Here is a 20,793-nt window from a genome sequence, read left to right as displayed (position 1 = left end):
TCTTGAGACTGACGGTGCATCTAAAGTTTCTGAGAATTCTTGAATTAATTGGACCTGTATAATTTTTTTGTTGTGGTAAAATAGACATAACACAAAATTTATAATTTTAACCATTTTAAAGTGTACAATGCAATGTCAATAACACTCGCAATATTGTACAACCATCATCATTCACTTGTTCCAGCTATTAGCTTTATTCATTTTTTATTGTTGTAAAAATATAGACAATGTAACATTTGCCAATTCAACATTTTTCACAGGTACAATTCAGTAAGACCAATTACATCAATTATGCTGTGCAAGAATCAGCAATATTGGTTGCAAATTTTCAATAACTAATGCAGGCGCTCCTTGGAAACTCTATGGGGCAGTTCTGCTCTGTCCTATAGGGTCACTACGAGTCGAAATCGACTCTATGGCAGTGGGTTTTAATTTGACCATGAGTCAATTTCCTTCTGGGACCCTTTGAATTTACTTTGGTGTTCCCAGATAACACATTCATAGGAATGGACTTAATCCAATCCTCTCTTTTTAAAAATAAAAAAATATGTTCTTGAGAGATTAAATGCCTTGCTCAAGATCACTCAGGTAGTTAGGGGCAGAGCCAGTCTTTCATCCAGATTTTCCAGTTCCAGAAATGGGGTTTCTTCTATTTCAAGATATTTTTCACTTGACTGAACTTAAGTAGCTGACCTGATGATCCAGTAATTTATAGATAGTACATCAAGTTTTTACATCAAGTTTTTACATAGGTAACTCAGGATTTCAACAGTTACCGCTAATCTTTTAAAAAAGTACATTACTTTTAAAAGCTACATTATATTTGTTTTATAATTCTCTCATTGTAATTTTATTATGAGAGCTTTCATTGTAAGAACTCTTTCTAATTCACACAATTCTGTTTTTAGGTCTTTTTAAGATTGTGGCTGATAAAACTCCATACCTCACCATGGAAGAAATTATAAGAACCATTCATATTGGACCAAGTAGACTAGGACATCCTTGCTTCTATCATCAGAAGGATATAAAACTAGGGAATTTCCTCATAAAGCAGGGTGAACAAATCATGCTCAATTCAGTTGAAGAGATCAACGGAGAAATGATGGTGAACTGTGGAGTAATCCGGGATCATCAAAATCACTCATTTACTTTGTCTTTCTCACAAGAAGGAGAATTCTATGAGTGTGAAGATGAACATATTTATACGCTAAAGGAGATCGTTGAATGGAAGATCCCCAAGAACAGAACACGAACTGTGAAACTTACTGATTTTTCAATTAAGTGGGATTCAACAAATCCGTTCCCAAAAGGCTTTTATGGCTCTTTGATTCTAAAGCCTGTTTATGAAATTCAAGGTGTGATGAAATGTAAGTATCCACTGAGAATAATGCTCTATGAACATGAACACTGTAAGGTTTGGTAAAAAGAAAGGCTGTAGAGTCTGAGGAGTGGTACTCTGTCCCTGACTTGTCCATAAAGCCAGCTGAGAGTTAACTTCCTCATCTATAAATAAGTAGACCACATATTTGTTGCAAGGATTAAATTGAATAATGTCTATAAACATATATGTTTAGATACACACACGCGTGTATCTAAACATGTATATGCCCAAATGCTAAGTGCTGTAACTGTCAGGTAGAGACAGATTAAAATACTAATTTGTTTTTATCATTACCTGTTAAACATGGTCAGAAAAGAAGTTTTTTTTTTTTAAGAATAGAGCATATTTGATTAGAAAGATACTTTCCTTTTATGGATGTGGCCAACAGAAATATAAGAATACAAAGTTTCTTTAATGTGTTTCTTACTTTTGTTCTTGTTTTTTCCCCCCAGCCACGATTACTGGTTGTAAATCTTCTCTATTAATTGGGAGTTCCTTCTTTCTTATAGAAAATGAAATAATAAATTAATTCATACATAACCCATTGCATCGAGTCACTTCTGACTCATAGCAACCCTATAGGACTGCCCCATAGGGTTTCCAAGAGGTGGCTGGTGGATTGAAACTGCTGACTTTTAATAAGCAGCCGAGCTGTTAAATACTGTGCTACCAATTCACACATATTTGTGCTTTAATATGCAATCTTCATAAAATTATTTGCATTTTCAAATAGGACTATCTGGAGAGAACATTGTTATCCCAAAGGAATGAATCCCTTGAAAATTCAGTCAGTGAATGTCTTGAAAATTCATTCAATGAATGCCTTGAAACATCAAGAATTTTCAAGAATTTAGGCATAAAAATGGAGCAAGCAGTGAACAAAAATTTCTAAAGTTGGAGTCAGAAGTCCTAGATTCTGATTCTGGGTCCATAACTTAACAGGCAATGGCTTTGTGTGAGCCATTTAAACTTCTGTGTCTATGGAAAGGAGATTATGATACCTTCTGGTTACTTCTTGATGGTGTGAAAATGAAATAAGCATCTGTATGTAATACACTTTGAGAACATAAAATAATATGTAAAAATGTTTGGTCAAAGGGTACCACCTGGTACATCTCAAATTCTACTTATCTTTGTTCTCATTAATATTGTTAGTTATTTATGCAAATAATGAAAAAATCAATAGGGAACTTTGGGTAAGTTTAAAAACTGTGTGGTAATCTTGTTACATGCAAATATTTAACCAGAAATTGGTCAGTTCACTTGAAGTAGAGCCAAAATTAAATAATTCCATTCAAGAAGTGACTATTTTTTAATACTACAAAATTTTGAGGCCACAGTAAATTTTAGACTTTACACCAGTGTTGTTAGCTATCCCAAAATGTGCAATCAAAATTGATAATTGAGCTTTCCTCAATTTCTGTGAATAATGAATAGCATTTTCTTACTTTAAAATGTCATCTCCTACCACATGGTTGCAAACGAAGCTAAGGACATGGACAAGGTGGTTACGACATTTAAGGAATTTAAATTCCTAGTCATAGCAACCCCATAGGACAGAGTAGAACTGCCCCATAGGGTTTCCAAGGCCATAATCTTTGAGGAAGCAGACTTCCACATCTTTCTCCCCCAGAGCGGCTACCCAAGAAACCAAACCTGTTCCTGTCCAGTTGATGCCCACTCTTAGCAACTCTATTGGACAGAGTAGAACAGCTCCATAGGGCTTCCAAGGAGCAACTGGTGGATTCAAACTGTTGACATTTTAGTTATAGCAGCCAATTTCTTAATTACGCTGTACTGCCAGGGCTCTTGGGATTTAGATTAGGGATTAAGAAAGGTTTCTCTATGGAGATAACATTTCAAGTATTGCCTGAAGGATAAGTAGGAGATACTGTAGTTAGAAAAAATGGAGACAAGGTTAAGGGAAGCAGGAGCTCCCTGTGAAAAAGCACCCCGTTGCTGTCAGTGGCTTCCAACTCATAGTGACCCTACAAGATAGAGTAGAACTGCCCCATAGGGTTTCCAAGGAGCAGTTTGTGGATTTGAACTTCCGACCTTTTGATTTGATCTTCCGACCTTTTGATTTGAAGCCTAGGTCTTAACCACTGCACCACCAGGGCTCCTATGACAGGACAGATGAGCAGGGGATATTAATGCATTTATTTCAGTTAAATGTGTTTTCCTGCTAACCAAAATCCCAGAAGAAAGTCTTTTAGTTGAAACAAAATCCTTCACAAAATGCCTTTGTCTAGTTTCCATTCTTTAATTATATTAAAATTAAATTTTAACTTTAATTTTTCTGAATCTTTAATTTCCTAGCAATTACTTTAAACATTCGTTCTTATTGTATAGCTCTTTAGGACAGATGCTCTATGCGATAGGTTGCAGAATATTTTCTGGAAATAGAGGGTGTTGTCCACCACAACATGCCCAATATTTCATTTTTGTTGTGCTGGGGGTTTTCTTCTAAATAAGAAGCAGACTGTTTTTGAACCAGTTGTGGTCTTATATTACTCTTTCTTAAATTGAAGGTTCAAACTTGCCTTGAAGTTAAGGGGACGTCATTAAGCTACTTCCATCAGCCTTGAGTGTTAGGCATAGTCCAAATCCCTCCAGGTTCCAGTCCTTCCTTTCTGAGGTGACAGGAAAAAGAATAGGTCTGAGTCGGGAATGGGTGGTTCTAAGGAAACTTTAGAGGAAAAAGCAAGATGAAAATGATTGAGAACTACTAGCCCACCCAGAACTACTAAAAAACAAAAACACGCTGCCAGAACTACTAGAAGCTATGAAATATTGATTTGTTGAAAAAAGAACATAGCAAGTAAATAGAGGGAAGAGAGAATATAAAGTATTCTACTCCTAGTATTGGTCTTTAACATGTTATTAATGTGAAAAATTAGGCTCCATAAAAAAGAAAATCACCAAAAAACATTGAAATGAAATATTTGTTCCCGGAAACTCTTGATGAAAAAAAATCTCCATTAGAGGTCTGAAATCCTTCTAACCTTGACAATGTATTCAATGAATTTTTTTTTTTTTTCAAACCTCTCTTTGGAAAATAGATATACAAAACAATGTAAGACTAGTCACAGTATCAAGATTTGTTTGTGCCTTTCAGAGGAAGATAAAATTCCTATTATTATAACAAATAGAATATGTAATATTTCCAAATGAAAATTATGTCAGCTTTTTTTTTTTTTTTTTTTTAACGTTTTAAAGTTACTTCTAAAGGCCAGTGTCTAATCCATTAAAACTTTTTAATGGTGCTATGTTTCGATATAAGAAGTCCTGGTTTGGAGCCCCAGTGGCAAAGTGGTTAAGCCTTTGGCTGCTAACCAAAAGGCCAGCAGTTCGAATCTACCACCTGCTCCTTGGAAACTCTATGGGGCAGTTCTACTCCACCCTATAGGGTTGCTATGAGTCGGAATCAACTTGATGGCAACAGGTTTGGTTTTGGGTTTGGTCGAACAATGGTTAAGTACTTGGCTGCTAACCAAAAGGTTGGCCATTCCAACCCACCTAACGGCTCCACAAGAAAAAGGCCTATCTGCTCCCATAAAGATTAAAAAAATAAATAAATAAAGATTACAGCCCAGAAAACCCTATGAGGCACTTCTGCTTTACTACACGGGAATCACTATGAGTCAGAATCGACTCGACGGCACCTTACAACAAACAACATGTTTTGATATATACATGGATAATTATTTCTTCCCTATGTAAAATTATAAAAGAGTTGAAAAGTTTTTAATCCTTTTAGGACAAAACCTCCATGTATTGCCTCCCAAAATTTGAGTGTAGAATTTTTGCTCAGTATATGAAACATTTATTTTATTAGCAGAGGGCTGAAATCACAAAAGCAGGAAAGTGATATAAAAAAGGTGATATCTGAATATTGTATAATAGGTGATAAAGGAATAGCAGAAAAATGCCTTGGTCTTTCAGTATTCTGAGTCTTCCTCTGTAATTTTATTTTTGGAAATAATTTCAATTTTTACCAAAGTAAAAAAAGTCAAATAAAATTGTGCCCTCGCCAGTTCCCAAATTTCCCCCACGTCCTGCTGCTCAGAAGTAACTCCTTTATTTTGCCCCTGCTTTCTGGTATTTACATTCATATTTCCAAATAATATAGAATATTGCCTTTGTTCAAGTCATCAACTTTAGACGGTAACTACTGACTTCCAGATTTGGCGATGAAGATTTAATTCTTTTGCATTCCTACTTTTTCTTCCCCTTTTTCTCAGTGTATGGTAGATTATTACTGAGCATTAATATTTTCATTACTGTGCTGTCTTTCACAGCTGTGTCAAGTGGTGTATTATGTCTATAATTCCATCCCTGCATAACCCTTTGTTTTTTTCCCGTAATGATGACCTTATTATCTTCGTTCCTTGGTTTTCTTCAACCCTCTCCTAAATCTTGAAATGCTCTCCACAGCTCTGTAAAAAAAGTCACTCAATGCAACTTTCCACGGAACCCAAATTGTCAGGAAACCTCTCTCTTCTATTATCCCTTCCCCTCCCCTACCTGAAATTATTCCTCCTAGAACCCTCCATTCTTGTGTTCCTGTCTGAATTGGTTGTTCTCTAGACCTGATGCATAGGCACTGTCCTGGAACTTCCGCTGAAATCATCCTGGTGGTTCCCCTTCGACTTGCTTCTCTGTTGACTAGCTTTTTCTGGAAGCAAATAACTTCCTCTTTCTTGATTTATTTCCAGTTTTGTTGCAGTCTATCCCCTACTTGCTTCTTGAGAGGTGTGCTTGGGAAAGTAATTAATTAATTAAAGAACCTGCATGTTTGAAAAATCTTTACCCTATACTTATATAAATAAGGCTGCTTTCTAGAATTCTAAGTTGAAAAAAGTTTGCCCCCAGAATTTTGACAGCTTTGCTCCCTTATCTTCTACCTTCCAAGGTTACCTTTGAGATATTATCCGTGGTATTCTGAAGTATCACAATAATGTGCTTTGTGGTGGGTCTGTACATTCATTGTGATGACAGTTTTCAATCTGGAAATTTAGCTGCATTATTTCTGGAATAAGTCCTTTTGATAAGTTCTCTCAGCTTTTTTTTTTTTTTTCCTCTTCTCTCTTTATGTAACTTCTAACCTCATGTTGAAGCTCCCATTCTGATCTTCTAGGGCTCTTTTCTGCTTTATATCTCTTTGTCTTTGTCTTCAGGGAAAAATTTTTAGCTGCATTTCCAACTGTTTTAATTAATTTTTCCTATTTAATGAACGAATTTTTTAATGAATCTCGGTGATCGTATTTTTAATTTCTAAGATTTATTTCTTACATCATTTTAAAAATGTTATCCTTTTCTTGTTTTAGACATGTAATATATCTTTCTGAGAATATTTTTCAAATTCTTTAAAGTGCTGCACTGTTCCTTGCATTTTATCTGCCTCATTTGGGCTCCTTTTGTGGCTTTTCAGTTTTAGTCTGTCATTCTCATTAAATGCTTTCTTTAAATGCCTGGCGTTTATTTGACATTTGTTTGTATTTATATGTGAGGCAATATTTTTTTTTTTTTTATAAGGAGGTTTGATTTATATAGAAGCTTTTTGTTTATGAATGTTAGGATACATTGAACGAGCTTTGTCATCAGAACACCCCCTGAGTCAGGTTCTGTGACTCTTTCCTATAGAATCGTTCCAGTCCCAGAAGGATGACTCACCTGAGGAGAATCTTTCAATCTCTTCTGGGGGTTATGAGTAGGGAAAGAACTAAGGGTCTTATCATTCACCCTAAAGATTTGGATTTAACCAGTTGCCATCGACTTGATTTCAACCCCAGTTGTGTCAGAGTTCAACTGTACTCAATACGGTTTTTAATGGCTGATTTTTTGGAAGTACATTGCCAGACTTTCTTCAGCGGTACCTCTGGGTACGCTTGAACCTCCAACCTTTGGGTAGCTGCCCAGTGTGTTAACTGTTTGCACCACCCAGGGACTCCAGAATTTAGGCTTTGTCCCTCTCTTTTCAGTTCCATCCTTTTCTCCTGCTCACCTATGCTTAGTGTTCCAAATTCTGGGGTCTTTATGTAGTTTCCTGCAGAAAGAAAGGTAGAAGGCGTGGTCACCTATCTGCCCCAGATTAGAGTTGAACCTGGGTTTAAACACTCTCAGACACAAATAATTCCCTTGTTTATGTCTTCAATTCCGAAGCCTTTTGGAGATCCTGTGGGGCAAAAAACCAAAACTAAACCCATTGCCGTTGAGCCGATTCTGACTCATAGCAACCCTATGGGACCGAATAGAACTAGCCCATAGATTTCCAATGAGGGCTGGTGAATTCAAACTGACCTTTCAGTTAGCAGCCAAGCTCTTTTTTTTTAAATTGTGCTTTAAGTGAAAGTTTACAGTTCAAGTTAGTTTCTCGTACAAAAATTTATACACACATTGTTATATGACCCTAGTTGTTCTCCCTATAATGTAACAGCACACTCCTCCTTTCCACCCCAGATTTCCCATGTCCATTCAACCAGCTCCTGTCCCTTTCTGACTTCTTGTCTTGCCTCCTGAGAGGAGCTGCCTACTTAGTCTCATGTATCTACATTAACTAAGAAGCACACTCTTCACGAGTACCATTTTATGTCTTATAGTCCAGTGTAATCTTTGTCTGAAGAGTTGGCTTCAGGAATGATTTTAGTTTTGGGGTAACAGAGAGTCCAGGGGCCATGTCTTCTGGGGTCCCTGTAGTCTCAGTCAGACCGTTAAGTCTGATCTTTTTTACAGAATTTGAGTTCTGCACCCTACTTTTCTTTCACTCTGTCAGGGACTGTCTGTTGTATTCCCTGTCAGGGTTGTCATTGGTGGTAGCGGGGCACCATCCATTTCCTCTGGTCTCAGGCTGATGGAGTCTCTGGTTTATGTGGCCCTCTGTCTCTTGGGCTAATATTTTCTTTGTGTCTTTGGTGTTGTTCATTCTCCTTTGCTTCGCTTGGATTGGGACCAATTGATGCATCTTAGATGGCTCCTTGATAGCTTTTAAGACCCCAGATGCCACTCACTAAAGTGGAATACAGAATGTTTTCTGAATAAACTTTGTTACCCCAACTGACCTAGATGTCCCCTGAAAACATGGACCCCAGACACCCAACCCTCGAAGTGTTTGGTTATATTCAAGAAACTTCTTAGCTTTTGGTTTAGTCCAGTTGTGCTCACTTCCCCTGTATTGTGTGTTATCCTTCCCTTCACCTAAGATAATTCTTGTCTACTATCTAATTAGTGAATACCCATTTTCCCTTCCTCCCCATTCTCGTAACCGTGAAAGAATGTTTTGTTCTGTGTTTAAACCTTTCCTTGAGTTCTTATAATAATAGTCTCATACGATATTTGCCCTTTTGCGACTGACAAATTTCACTCAGCATAATACCTTCCAGATTCACCCATGTTATGAGATGTTTTGTGGATTCATCGTTGTTCTTAATCATTTATCACTGCATAGTATTCCATTGTGCAAATATACCATAATTTGTTTATCCATTCATCCATTGATGGGCACCTAGGTTGCTTCCATCTTTTCACTGTTGTGAACAGTACTGCAATGAACATGGGTGTGCATATATCTAATCTTGTGACAGCTCTTATTTCTTTAGGATATAGTCCAAGGAGTTGAATTGCTGGATCATATGGTACTTCTATTTCTAGCTTTTTAAGGAAGTGCCAAATTGAGTTCCAAAGTAGTAGTACCATTTTACATTCACACCAAGAGTGTATAAGTGTTTCAGTCTCTCCACAACCTCTCCAACATTTATCATTTTGTGTTTTTTGGATTAATGCTAGCCTTTTTGGGGTGAGATGGTATCTCACTGTAGTTTTGATTTGCATTTCTCTAATGGCTTATGATCATGAGCATTTCCTCATGTATCTCTTAGCCACCTGAATGTCTTCTTTGGTGAAGTGTCTGTTCATATTCTTTGCCCATTTTTTAATTGGGTTATTTCTTTTTTTGTTTTTGAGGTTTTGTTGTATCTTGTAGATTTTAGAGATTAGACCCTAGCAGCCAAACTCTTAATCACTGCACTGGCAGGGCTGCAATAGCTCCCTTTTCATTGGCCTCTGCTCTTTGGGCACATAAACTTTATTTTTTCTGCTCTGCTAAGTCATTTACCATTCTGATCCCTGACTTTATTTAGATTAAAGATTGCAAATGTCTCCTAGATTCACTGAACTTTTTTCTTCTTTTTACCCTTGTGGTAAATTTTGAGGGAAGACAGGGTTAGAAAGGAATATATTTTCCCCATAAACCCACAATTCACTTAAATTAATCTTGGCCTAGATTTTTGCCTGGCCTCATATAATCCCTGAAAGGCCTGGTTGCAAATACTGCTAAATGAAAGCAAGTATAATTTATAAACTTAATCATATTTCTAGTAAAACAATTTTCAGTAATATAAAAATATCAGATTCAGTTTATGTATTTATTTTTATATTTTCAGTGCTTGAGATACAGTAAATATTTAATAGATACTCAATAAATTTAATACAGTAATGAATACATAAAGCAATTAAATTTTTTTATATATATTGTATATGTTGCACAGTACAAAATTCTTTTAGTTAAGTAACAAGGGTGTCTTTTTCACTTCCCATATGCAGATTTGATTCCCATAATAGGTTCAATTAAAAAAACTTTTTTTCAGTAATCCTTTTCCTAATGTGTCCACAAAATATATTAACTCTGACTGTTCTATATATCTATAGAACCAGTGGACGCAATAGGCAGCTTCCATTTTACCTTCCTCTTTTAGGCTACAATCTTATTGCTATTAGAAATATCAAAAAGCAATCAGAAAAATGTACAGTTTTCATTCACTTTATATAGGTAGAAAACAAACAAAAACTGTTGCCATCGAGTTTATTCCGACTCATGATGCCCCATGTGTTACAGAGAAGAATGGCTATATAGGGTTTTCTTGGCTGTCTGTCTTCACAGAAGTAGACCCATTTTCTATGGCGCCACTGGGTGGGTTTGAACCACCAACCCTTAGGATAGTAGCTTATCACAAACAGCTTTTGATAAAGGTTCTTAAATATGTATACACATGTATATGTAGATGGGAGCCCTGGTGGTGCAGTGATTAAAAGCACTACTGCTAAGCAGAAGATCAGCAGTTCGAATTCACTAACCACTTCTTGGAAACCTTATGGGACAGTTTACTCTGCTGCATAAGGTCACCCTAAGTTGGAATGACTCACTGGAAATGAGTTTGGTTTTTTTTAGATGTAGATGTAGATATAGGTATAGATATAGATACATACACACATAGAGGTAAATATAGGTATTCATGTTGTTGTCGAGTTGGTTCTGCCTCATGGTAACCCTATGTACAACAGAAGAAAACACTGCCTGGTCCTGTGCCATCCTCACAATCGCCATTATAGGTATTCATAGATAGATTAATTGTTTATTTTTATACTACCAACAATTACCATTGAACAAGAAAGCTTGAAGTGTGTTGTTTAGTATAATACGTGGTGAGTTAATGGTTATTCACTTTTCTTAGCTTTTGTGACCAAGGTGAAAATTTAAAAGGCAAAGTATTATTATAAATAAAGCAAGCAAACAAACAAAAAACCACATTTCCACTGAGTCAATTCAGACTCATGGTGATTCTGTAGGACAGAGTAGAACTACCCCATAGGGTTCCCAAGGAGTGGGATTCGAACTGCCAACTTTTTGGTTAGCAGCCAAACTCTTAACCACTGCACCACCATGGCTCCATAAATCCACACTAAATGCAAGTATATTAATTTTTAATGACTCAATTTCTCAATGCAGGTCCCAGTTATTTATTTTTTTTTTTTTCTGTTATAAAAGCTGAAGAGCAATCGGAAGGCACATTCCCTGTTTAGAAATCTAAACAGAAGAGCCAAAGGAGAATCATCTAAAACAACGGAGATCCACAGTATAGCTTCTCATGTTAAGATGAAACTAAATAAATGAGGAAAAAAAATTAACTTCACAGAATACCCATGAAGAAAGTTGAGACCAAATAGATGCTGTGAAGTAAATTATAATTTAAGTGTGGGATAAGGCAAAACACAGCAATTATTAGTGAATCTAATAACTGTCATAATTTAAGTCTGGAATAAGGCAAAACACAGCAATTACTAGTGCATCTAAGAGTATAATATAATACAAAAATGTAAACAAAAAAAATTCCCTGAGTAATTGAGATGAAATTTATGAAAGCGTTTTTGGGAAAAATAAGCACAGTCTTGATAAATAAATGACAAAGAAATAACACTTAGACAATGAAAGCATACAACATATATATATATATACATATATATGTAAATTATTTAATATAGGAGGAACTAGACATTCAGAGAAATTGCAAGGCTAAAATTTACAAAATTTGTTTAGGAAAAAAATATGTACACATTTCAACTTGCCTTTAAGATGTGGATAAGACTGTCCTGGCAGGTTTCCAACTTGGTACTAATGTAGGTCCAATTGCAAAAGGTCCCTGGTTCATTCCTGAGTTTCAGCAGTTTGGGAACCCCCGGTGGCGTAGTGGTTAAGTGCTACAGCTGCTAACCAAAGTGTCCGCAGTTGGAATCTGCCAGGCGCTCCTTGGAAACTCCCTGGGGCAGTTCTACTCTGTCCTGTAGGGTCGCTACGAGTTGGAATCCACTCGACGGCACTGTGTTTGGTTTTTTTGGTTTTCACAGGTTGAATTGAAACTGAGATCATTCCAGAATTGAATATTAACTGTCCAGCATCAAACAAGCTTAAATGGAATTATTTATTTCTCTTTTAAGATAATTTTGATTAGATTCACCCCAAATTCAAACTTAGCTAAGAGAGCTGTTGCAATAGGAAATGCAGAAAAAGCAGCACGTTATGATTAACATGAGCCCTAACTGTGAAGGGAATTTCCCTAAAATAACAAGCAGAAAGGCCAAGTTTAGTGAAATGACTCAGCAGCAAAAAGAGGAAACCAGTGCTACCTTTTTAGAGACAATGGACTGGAAATTGTTCTTCACAAGAGCTCCCTTTGGAAAACCAGAAAACATACTCGGAGATAACAATTCCTGCTCACCCAGAAAAAGAATTTGGGAAGTTTAAAGCTGGAGCGTAGAAGTACGCATTGTTTCTACTTTGGTATAGTTTGACACTGGAATATTTGTCATAAATAACTCATAGAAGGTCTGTCATGTTCTGAGTTGCTGTCCTCTTATCCCACTGTCATTTTGAAGTCAAAGATCAATTTTTAATAAAATATTTTCTATTTTAGCCTATATATAAACTTTCTTGTGGGGAGACAGGTTACATTTTTTTTTTCTATTGTAAAAGTAACAAATGCTTGTTAAAGAATTTGTCACACACACACACACACATGCAGGACTGAAACTATAGACACCAAAATGTAAACAGTAGCAATCTAAAGCTGATATATATAAGATATTGTAACATTTTCCTTTTTTGTCTCATTTTTAAAAATATTTTTATAATAGCATGTAACTTATTTTTTTATAAGCAAAACAAAACCAAAAAGTAGTTGATTTATTTATCTTTCTTGTGCTAGCAAATTAATCTGCCAAATTCCTAATTTTAGTTTGGACTTTTTTAATGTCAAGTAGTTTAGATTTCCTCCTGAAGTAGTTCTACGTTTCTTAGCCTGGCATTCAAAGGGTCAACTCAACTTCATAGTTTTACTTTCAGTGGATCTCCTATCCGACCCATGTGCTCTAGTTTAAAATTCCAAGGCTGGATTACTTGTTAACCGCTGACTGACTGTGCTGTATTTTTTCTACCTTCTACCTTTTACCTTTGATTATGGTGTTCTTGCCACCTGGAATATCCTCTATCTTATTTTGGCCTGTAATTTCTACCCAACCTTAAAAACTCGTGGAACAGCCATATCTTTCATAATATGTATCTTTAACCCCCATCTGTTATAGATTGAATCTGAATCCCAAAAAGATATGTTGAAGTCCTAACCCCTGTATCTGTGAATGTGATCTTGTTTGGGGAATTAGGGTCTTTCTTTGAAGATATTATCGGTTAAGTCATACCTGAGCACGGTGGATCCTACTCAGTAGGGTGAGTGGTGTCTTATAAAAGGGGAAGAAAGAATCATATAGGGGAAAGACACCAATAATTGACAGCAGCCACTAGAAGCCACCCACTTTGTAGTATTTTGTTATGGAAGCCCTAGGAAACTAAGACAACATCTCAAAATTCAATGTGCTATTTATTGAACTCTTTTTTTTTTTTTTTTCCCTGCCTACTCTGGCTTTAATTGAGCATTTTATTCTTTCTCCTCTCTTAGCATAACAATCATACCTCTTCTAAAATATTTTTCATGGTTGCTGTAGAGTTTACAGCATGTATTTACAACTAATCTAAGTCCGCTTTCAAATAACACTCTTGCTTCATCGTTAGTGCAGGTACCTTATAAAAGAGTATTCCTAATTCTTTCCACTGATCTGTTATAACATTGTTATTTATTTAATTTGTCCATAAACTATAATCATCCATTATATTGCTGCTTTTATGATATTTGACACTGTTATCTGTTAAATCAATTAAAAATAAGGAAAACAAAAGATTTTTTTTTTACCTTACTTTATTTCTTCCCTAACACACTTTTTTTTCCTTCATGTAGATCGAAGTTTATGAGTTATATCATTTTTTTTTTCTCTCTCTTTGAAGAACTTCTTTTAGCATTTCTTTTAATGCAGGTCTACAAATTCCCTAATTTTTTTTTTTTTGTCTGAGAAAGTCTTTATTTTCTCTTTACCTCCAAAAGGTAATTTTGCTGGATAGATAATTCTAGGTTAATGGTTCTTTTCTTTCAATGCTCTAAATATTTTCCTCCACTACCTTCTTGCTTGTACAGTCTCTGGCAAGAAGTCCAGTGTAATTCTTATCCTTGTTCTTCTATGAATATAGTATATTTTCCTCTGACTTCTTTCAAGATTTTCTCTTTGTCTTTTATTTTCTGCAGTTTAAACATACGCCAATGTGTAGATTTTTTGGTATTTATCCTGGTTGGTATTCTCTGAGATTCCAGGATCTGTGGTTTGGTGTTTGTCATTAATTTTGGAAAATTCTTAGCCATTATTATTTCAAATACTTCTTCTGTTCCTTTCTCTCTTTCTTCTTCTTTCAATATGTCACCTTTTGTAATTGTCCTGAAGTTCTTAGATAATTTGTTTCATTTGTTTTTCTCTTTGCTCTCAATTTGGGAAGTTTATATTGACATACTTTCAGTATGTTTGATTTTCACTGATTCTGTCCTTAGCCATGTCTGATGAGTTCATCAAAAGCATTCTTCGTTTATGTTACAAAGTTTTTGATTTCTAGAAATGTCTTTTGATTCTTTCTTAGAGTTTCCATCTCTCTGCTTATATTATCCATCTATTATCACGTTATTTATTTTTTCCGTTATAACTCTTAACATTTAATTTATAGTTATTTTAATTTCCTGGTCTGATCATTTCAAAATTTCTGGCCTATCTGAGTAAGGTTCTGGTGATTGCTTTGTCTCTTCAGACTGTTTTTGGCTTTTAGCACGCCTTGTAATTTTTTTTTAAAAGCCAGGTATGATGCGCCAAGTAAAAGAACTAGGGTAAATAGGTCTTTACTGTTAGATTTTATGTTTATCTGAGAGGAATTAGGCTGTGTTTACTGTTTGCTGTAGCTAAATAGATACAATTTCCTTTAGTATCCTTGTTTCTGTTTCTCCTGTTGTCTTTGTGTTTCCCTAAAAAAAAAAAAAAAAATTCCCTAGAGACTCCTTAAATAGGACCCAGGTCTTGCAGTTCTTTCAGTTGAAATCCCCTGTTATTATACAGGAGCCCTGTTGATGTGGTGGTAAGGTGTGGGGGAGAGGAATCATTCAATAATCCTTCAGTCTTTTAGTGGGCCCATGCCCTGGGCTTTGACTTTCACAAGTGCTTCTCGGCTTCTGGCTCCACTGCCCCTCACTCCCGCCCAAGCCCCTTAGGTGACACAGGAAGGAAAGAGGGGTCTGGAGTTCTGTATTTCCTTTCTCCCACTTTGAAGGTTATGGAGGCTCAAGTGAGGTATTTCCCTTCCCCCATGTTGTTTAAGCTCTGGTAAAACCCATGTTGGTTAGACTATGATAAAATATGTCTTCAGTAGACGTCTGGAGTTCAGGAGAATGATTTGGCTAGAGATATGCTTTGGGTAGTCATCAGCATATAAATAGTATTTAAGGACTTGAGGCTGTGTGATATTACTGTGAACATGAGTGTAGAAAGAGAAGGGAAAAGAAACAAGACAAACTAACAGGTGTGTGTATGCCTCAGGGGGTGGTGTGCACAGAGAGAAGAAACCAGCAAAGAAAATGACAAGAATGAGAAGTAAGATAAGAGGAAAATAAGTGAAGAAAATGTACCAAAGAGAGTGACCCAAATCTACTCTGTCAAATGCTGCTAGTATGTCAAGTAAGATGAGATAGGGTAGCATGTTTTTAGTGTATTTAGATATAAAAACATGGAGGATAAATCGGGATTTGAATACTGTCTTAGTTATCTAATGCTGCTACAACAGAAATACCACAGTCGGATGGCTTTAACAAACAGAGATTTATTCTCTCACGGTCTGGTAAGCTAGAAGTCCGAATTCAGGGTGCCAGCTCCAGGGGAAGGCTTTCTCTCTCTGTCGGCTCTGGAGGAAAGTCTTTGTCATCAATCTTCCCCTGGTCTAGAAGCTTCTCAGATGCAGGGACCCTGTAGTTTCTGCTTTCTTGGTGGTATGAGGTCTTCTTGTCTCTGCTGACTTTTCTCTCTTATATCCCAAAAGAGATTGGCTTAAAACTCAACTTAATCTTGTATGCCTTATCAGCATAACTGCTGCTAATCCCATGTCATTACCATCACAGAGGTAGATTTTGCAACACATAGGAAAATCACTTCAGATAACAAAATGGTAGATAATCACACAATATTGAGAATCATGGCCAAGTTGACAGCTATTTTGGGGGGATGAAATTCAATCCACAACAGATACCAAAAATTGAACAGAGGTTAGATAGCTTGACCTGGAAGTTTTCTCTTACAGCAATAAAGTACTCCTACGGTACCAAACTGCCCCTTAGCCACCAGACCCACTGTGCCCAATTATGGATTGGAAACTAACTTGCACTGGTCCCTGATGTTCTGATAGATTGATTCAGAGCTCCCAGAAATTCCTTGATAGCACCTATTCTGCCAATCTCTTGCTGTTCCCTAGACTTGAGGAACAAAATGAGCCCATCAATAAATACCCTTCTAGGGCTAGCACTAAAATTCTTAAACCCAGTTCATTTTGATCCAAATGAACATGATTTTGGACTTTCTAAAAATGCCTTGAAGTACAGGCATGCTTGTAGCAACAATCTCAAAAGTTAAGGTACGCTAAACATTAAAAATGAAACAATAAAGGTAAAAAATGTGCTTTCAGCCCTTCTTCTTTTTTCAAAAGTGAATCTTTACAAATTTTAGACTTCCAACTACAGGCGAGTGTTGATTTTTTCATTTTTACATCCAAGAAAATAAAATAATACCTCTTCATGCTGTGTCTTCAAGAACTGTGTTACACAGCATGTACAAGGAATATGACACTAATTATAGAGTTATACCATATGTTTACACAAATAATGCAAATGTTGTATGTTTTCACATACACAGTAATTTTCAGAATCGTGCGATATTAATACTTTTTTACATGTTGCTGACTTCAATTTTATTTTTTTTTCTGTCTAAAAGATTTCATGTTAAGTCTTAGTCTTGGTACCTATTGACACAGAGGTTTAGTTTCCAGCAGCAGACCCTCACCAGTCTACCTTCAAGCTTCTAAAACAGCCCCTCTCCCAGCAAGATTCCCTCCCTGCCCTGCAAACTTCTTTGTCCAGTGCAGAAAGAAATCACTTTTTCCGTCTGAAAACAGCCCTAGCCAGGGAGGCCAGCCGCAGCCCAGGAGGTGTGCAGGTTTACGCACCCAGCCAGAAGAGACCACTCTGGTGCACAAGGCTGGTCTGCTGCAGTTGGCACACAATCTGCTGTGCACACTGGAGTCATCTGCATTCATCCTCCCTCCTCCAACACACACACTCCGCAGGGAGGGTATGACAGCCAAGGGCACAGAGGGGTCATTCGTCCCTCACTCAGACAAGATGGGTCGAACTGGCTGCCCAGTGTCTCCGCAGTGCCAGGGCAGTGCGTGCCCATGCCTGCACTGGCACCATCCTGCCTCTGGTTTCATGTGGGGTTGGCACCACTGGACTATGCTTGGGCTGTGGCAGCCCTGAGCACAGCCCTCTCTTTGACAGTCCGCCCCTCTCCAGCTCAACGTACCTGGGCCCAGATCCCCTACAAGGAACTCTACCACTCTCAGGCCTTGCCTCCAACTGCCCCAGAGCAAAAGCACAGCTTCAATAGTTTATTTTCTGATCACCAGGGCACCACTAAATTCAATCCATGGCTTCTTGACCATGGTTTATGCCTTTATTAAACAAATACAAAAGTACCATTTTCAGATTATTGACTGGGGGTGAATGAGGCCAAAATTCACTTCTGGAAATATAACAAGACAGGCAAAGTGTATGCGTTGAGTGAGCTATGCCAGAACTTTTTACATAATTTCGTCATTTCTAACCATTATATGTGTGTTCCTTATTTGCATGGGCATGCTATTTGTGAAAAAATGGTTTTCAGATGCTGCATAATTAGTTAATAATATACAAATTAATAATATACATAATGTTTTGTAGAAGAAAACTGTCTTCTAAATCTCCCAAAATTTTCATTTTCAAAAGCATGTAAGGAAGAAAGAATACTGACACGGGGTGGTTGAAGATTTTGGGAAACAGTGGAGGATCCTGAGAATGCTATGAACTACTGTGTTAGGGAATTTTCAAGAAAATAGAAACCATTATAAAATCCTAAATTAATATTAACACATAACTTTATTTTTAATGAAAGACCATTTATAATGATGCTATATGGGGTAGTACATGGAAAGAAAATAAGTGATTTTGGGATAATATTTTAAATGTCTCTGTGTTCTCAAAGAAAGACTTTGGAGAGATTGTAAGCTTGAAGAAGTATAGGCTCATTAGTCTTCAGTGACACGTTAGGCAAAGATACATTGGTAAGCACCCCACCCGTGCACCTAGGGCTCCAGAAGGGCTCTTTGGACCATGGTCTATGATGTGCCCCTTCCCTCCTATCCAGATGTTAATGCAGTATCAGCAGATAAAGAAAGAACTTGCATATTGGAAGATTGCACTTTGGTATTCACTCCCATGTAGTAATCTAATCTTGTATCTCATGATTTTGCAATACTGTTCTACCATACAGGATTCAGGTTTGCATAAAGAATTTATGTTCTAGACCTTGTACATGGAGGATCTAATCTGAAGGATGAGAACTTTCTTCTAAGGTATTTTTGCATATAAAATCTGAACCACAAGAACATGACTTGAAAAGGTATTATAAACCCTCTGGAAATATATATAAACATATATATATGCATATATATGTATATATATATATATATGTATACACATGCTATATGTTCATACATGTTATGTGTGATAAAACTATAAAGAAAAACCAGGGAATGATTAACACCAAATTCAGGAGAGTAGTTACTCTTAGGCCGCAGTGAGAGGGATGCAATTTTGGCCCTGTTCAAGGGCTCCAGCGTGCTGGTTAATGTTCTATATCTTAAGCTGAGCAGTGGTTGTATGCATATTTGTTTTATATATAATCTATGTCATCTGAAAATTTAATAAAAGAAAAACACATGTAGGAAATGTTATATTCTGATCCTCTGAGGTTTCGTTAAAAAAAAATGAAACTTACCTGTGGCTCCAGGAAAGAGTCTACTACTGTCTCACAGCAAACATTTTGACGCACAAAATGCCAGTTTTTTTTTTTTTCTCTTTCAGTCCGAAAGGATATAGTCCGCATCCTCCCCAGTTTAGATGTTGAAGTCAAAGACATTACTGATTGTTATGATGCTAACTGGTTTCTTCAGCTGTTATCTACAGAAGATCTTTTTGAAATGACCAGTAAAGAGTTTCCCATAGTGGCTGAAGTCATAGAAGGACCTCAAGGAAAGCAGCTTCCCAGAAACATTTTACAGCCTGGGAAAACCATTGTGATCCACAAAAAGTACCAGGCATCGAGGATCTTGGCTTCAGAAATTAGAAGCAATTTTCCTAAAAGACACTTCTTGATCCCCACTAGCTATAAAGGCAAATTCAAGCGGAGACCTCGGGAGTTTCCGACTGCCTATGACCTAGAGATAGCTAAGAGTGAAAAGGAGACTCTCCACGTGGTAGCCACCAAAGCCTTTCATCCCCCTTATGAGGAGTTGTCATCTGTATCAGTTGGGGACCAGTTTCTAGTGCATCACTCACAGACTACTGAAGTCCTCTGTGAAGGAATAAAAAAAGTGGTGAATGTTCTGGCCTGTGAAAAAATCCTCAAAAAGTCCTATGAGGCAGTCTTGCTGCCTTTGTACATGGAAGGAGGTTTCGTAGAGGTGATTCATGATAAGAAACAGTACCAGGTTTCTGAGCTCTGTACACAGTTCCACTTGCCCTTCAATGTGAAGGTGTCTGTGAGAGATCTTTCTATTGAAGAAGATATTTTGGCTGCTACACCAGGACTGCGGTTGGAGGAAGGTATCACAGATTCTTATCTACTCATAAGTGACGTTGCCAATCCCAGGGAGTGCTGGGAAATTCCTATCGGCCGCTTGAATATGACTGTTCAGTTAGTTAGTAATTTGTTTAGGGAACCAGAATCGTTTCTAGTCAGGACTCTGATAGAAGAGATCAGCGAAGAACAATATTACATGATGAGAAGGTATGAAAGCTCTTTCTTACATCCCCCACCCCGCCCTCCCAAACATCCCTCAGTGGTGGAAACAAAGTCAACTCTGCTAACTCAAACAGAACAAAGGACAGTGGATCTGCCTAAATCTCCCAAGGTAAGGCTAAGATTTTGTGGTCTTTCCTCTAGAGAGTTTTTCTTGAGGCAATTTATTTTAAGTCTTTTCTGAGTTAGTTTTTTGCTTACTTTTCTTTCTTTCACACCATATTTGAAATGAGCCTTTCTGATGCATAGTAGATGAATGAACATCAACAGAGAGTAAGCTGTTGCAGCATTTTGTATTTCGATGCTTAGCCAGTAGATGTGTCATAAAATGTATATTGAATTACAAAAAGCAGTAATGACATTTGGGTATGATGACCCAAATTGCCATTTCAATGGGTTTTGGTAATTAAGAATGTTTTATAAGGTGCCTTAGAAGCAAATCTATTTTATTTTGGAAGTGCTGTTCATTTTTTCTAGGTAGAATTGTTTTAATACTTCATCCAGGAAATGAGCATATAATAAACTCCCTTCTTCTGGGAGGTTTCCAGCAGCATGCATCT

The 20,793-nt window shown here is 36.9% G+C and overlaps 1 protein-coding gene across 1 annotated transcript in view; it reads left to right on the top strand.

Annotated features, from left to right (window-relative positions):
* The window catches only part of THEMIS (thymocyte selection associated), a 211,365-nt gene that overhangs the window by 75,164 nt on the left and 115,408 nt on the right, over positions 1–20,793 (top strand). Inside the window, exons 3-4 of the mRNA XM_049902361.1 lie at positions 909–1,367; positions 19,297–20,345. Coding sequence (XP_049758318.1) covers positions 909–1,367; positions 19,297–20,345 — 1,508 coding nt within the window. The remainder of the gene's footprint in view (positions 1–908; positions 1,368–19,296; positions 20,346–20,793) is intronic.

The sequence above is a fragment of the Elephas maximus genome, chromosome 1 (genome assembly GCF_024166365.1).
Source record: "Elephas maximus indicus isolate mEleMax1 chromosome 1, mEleMax1 primary haplotype, whole genome shotgun sequence".
In the NCBI taxonomy this organism is placed as follows: Eukaryota; Metazoa; Chordata; class Mammalia; order Proboscidea; family Elephantidae; genus Elephas; species Elephas maximus.
The sequence above is the reverse complement of the archived record's forward strand: the minus strand, read 5'-3'. Positions and strand labels throughout refer to the sequence as shown.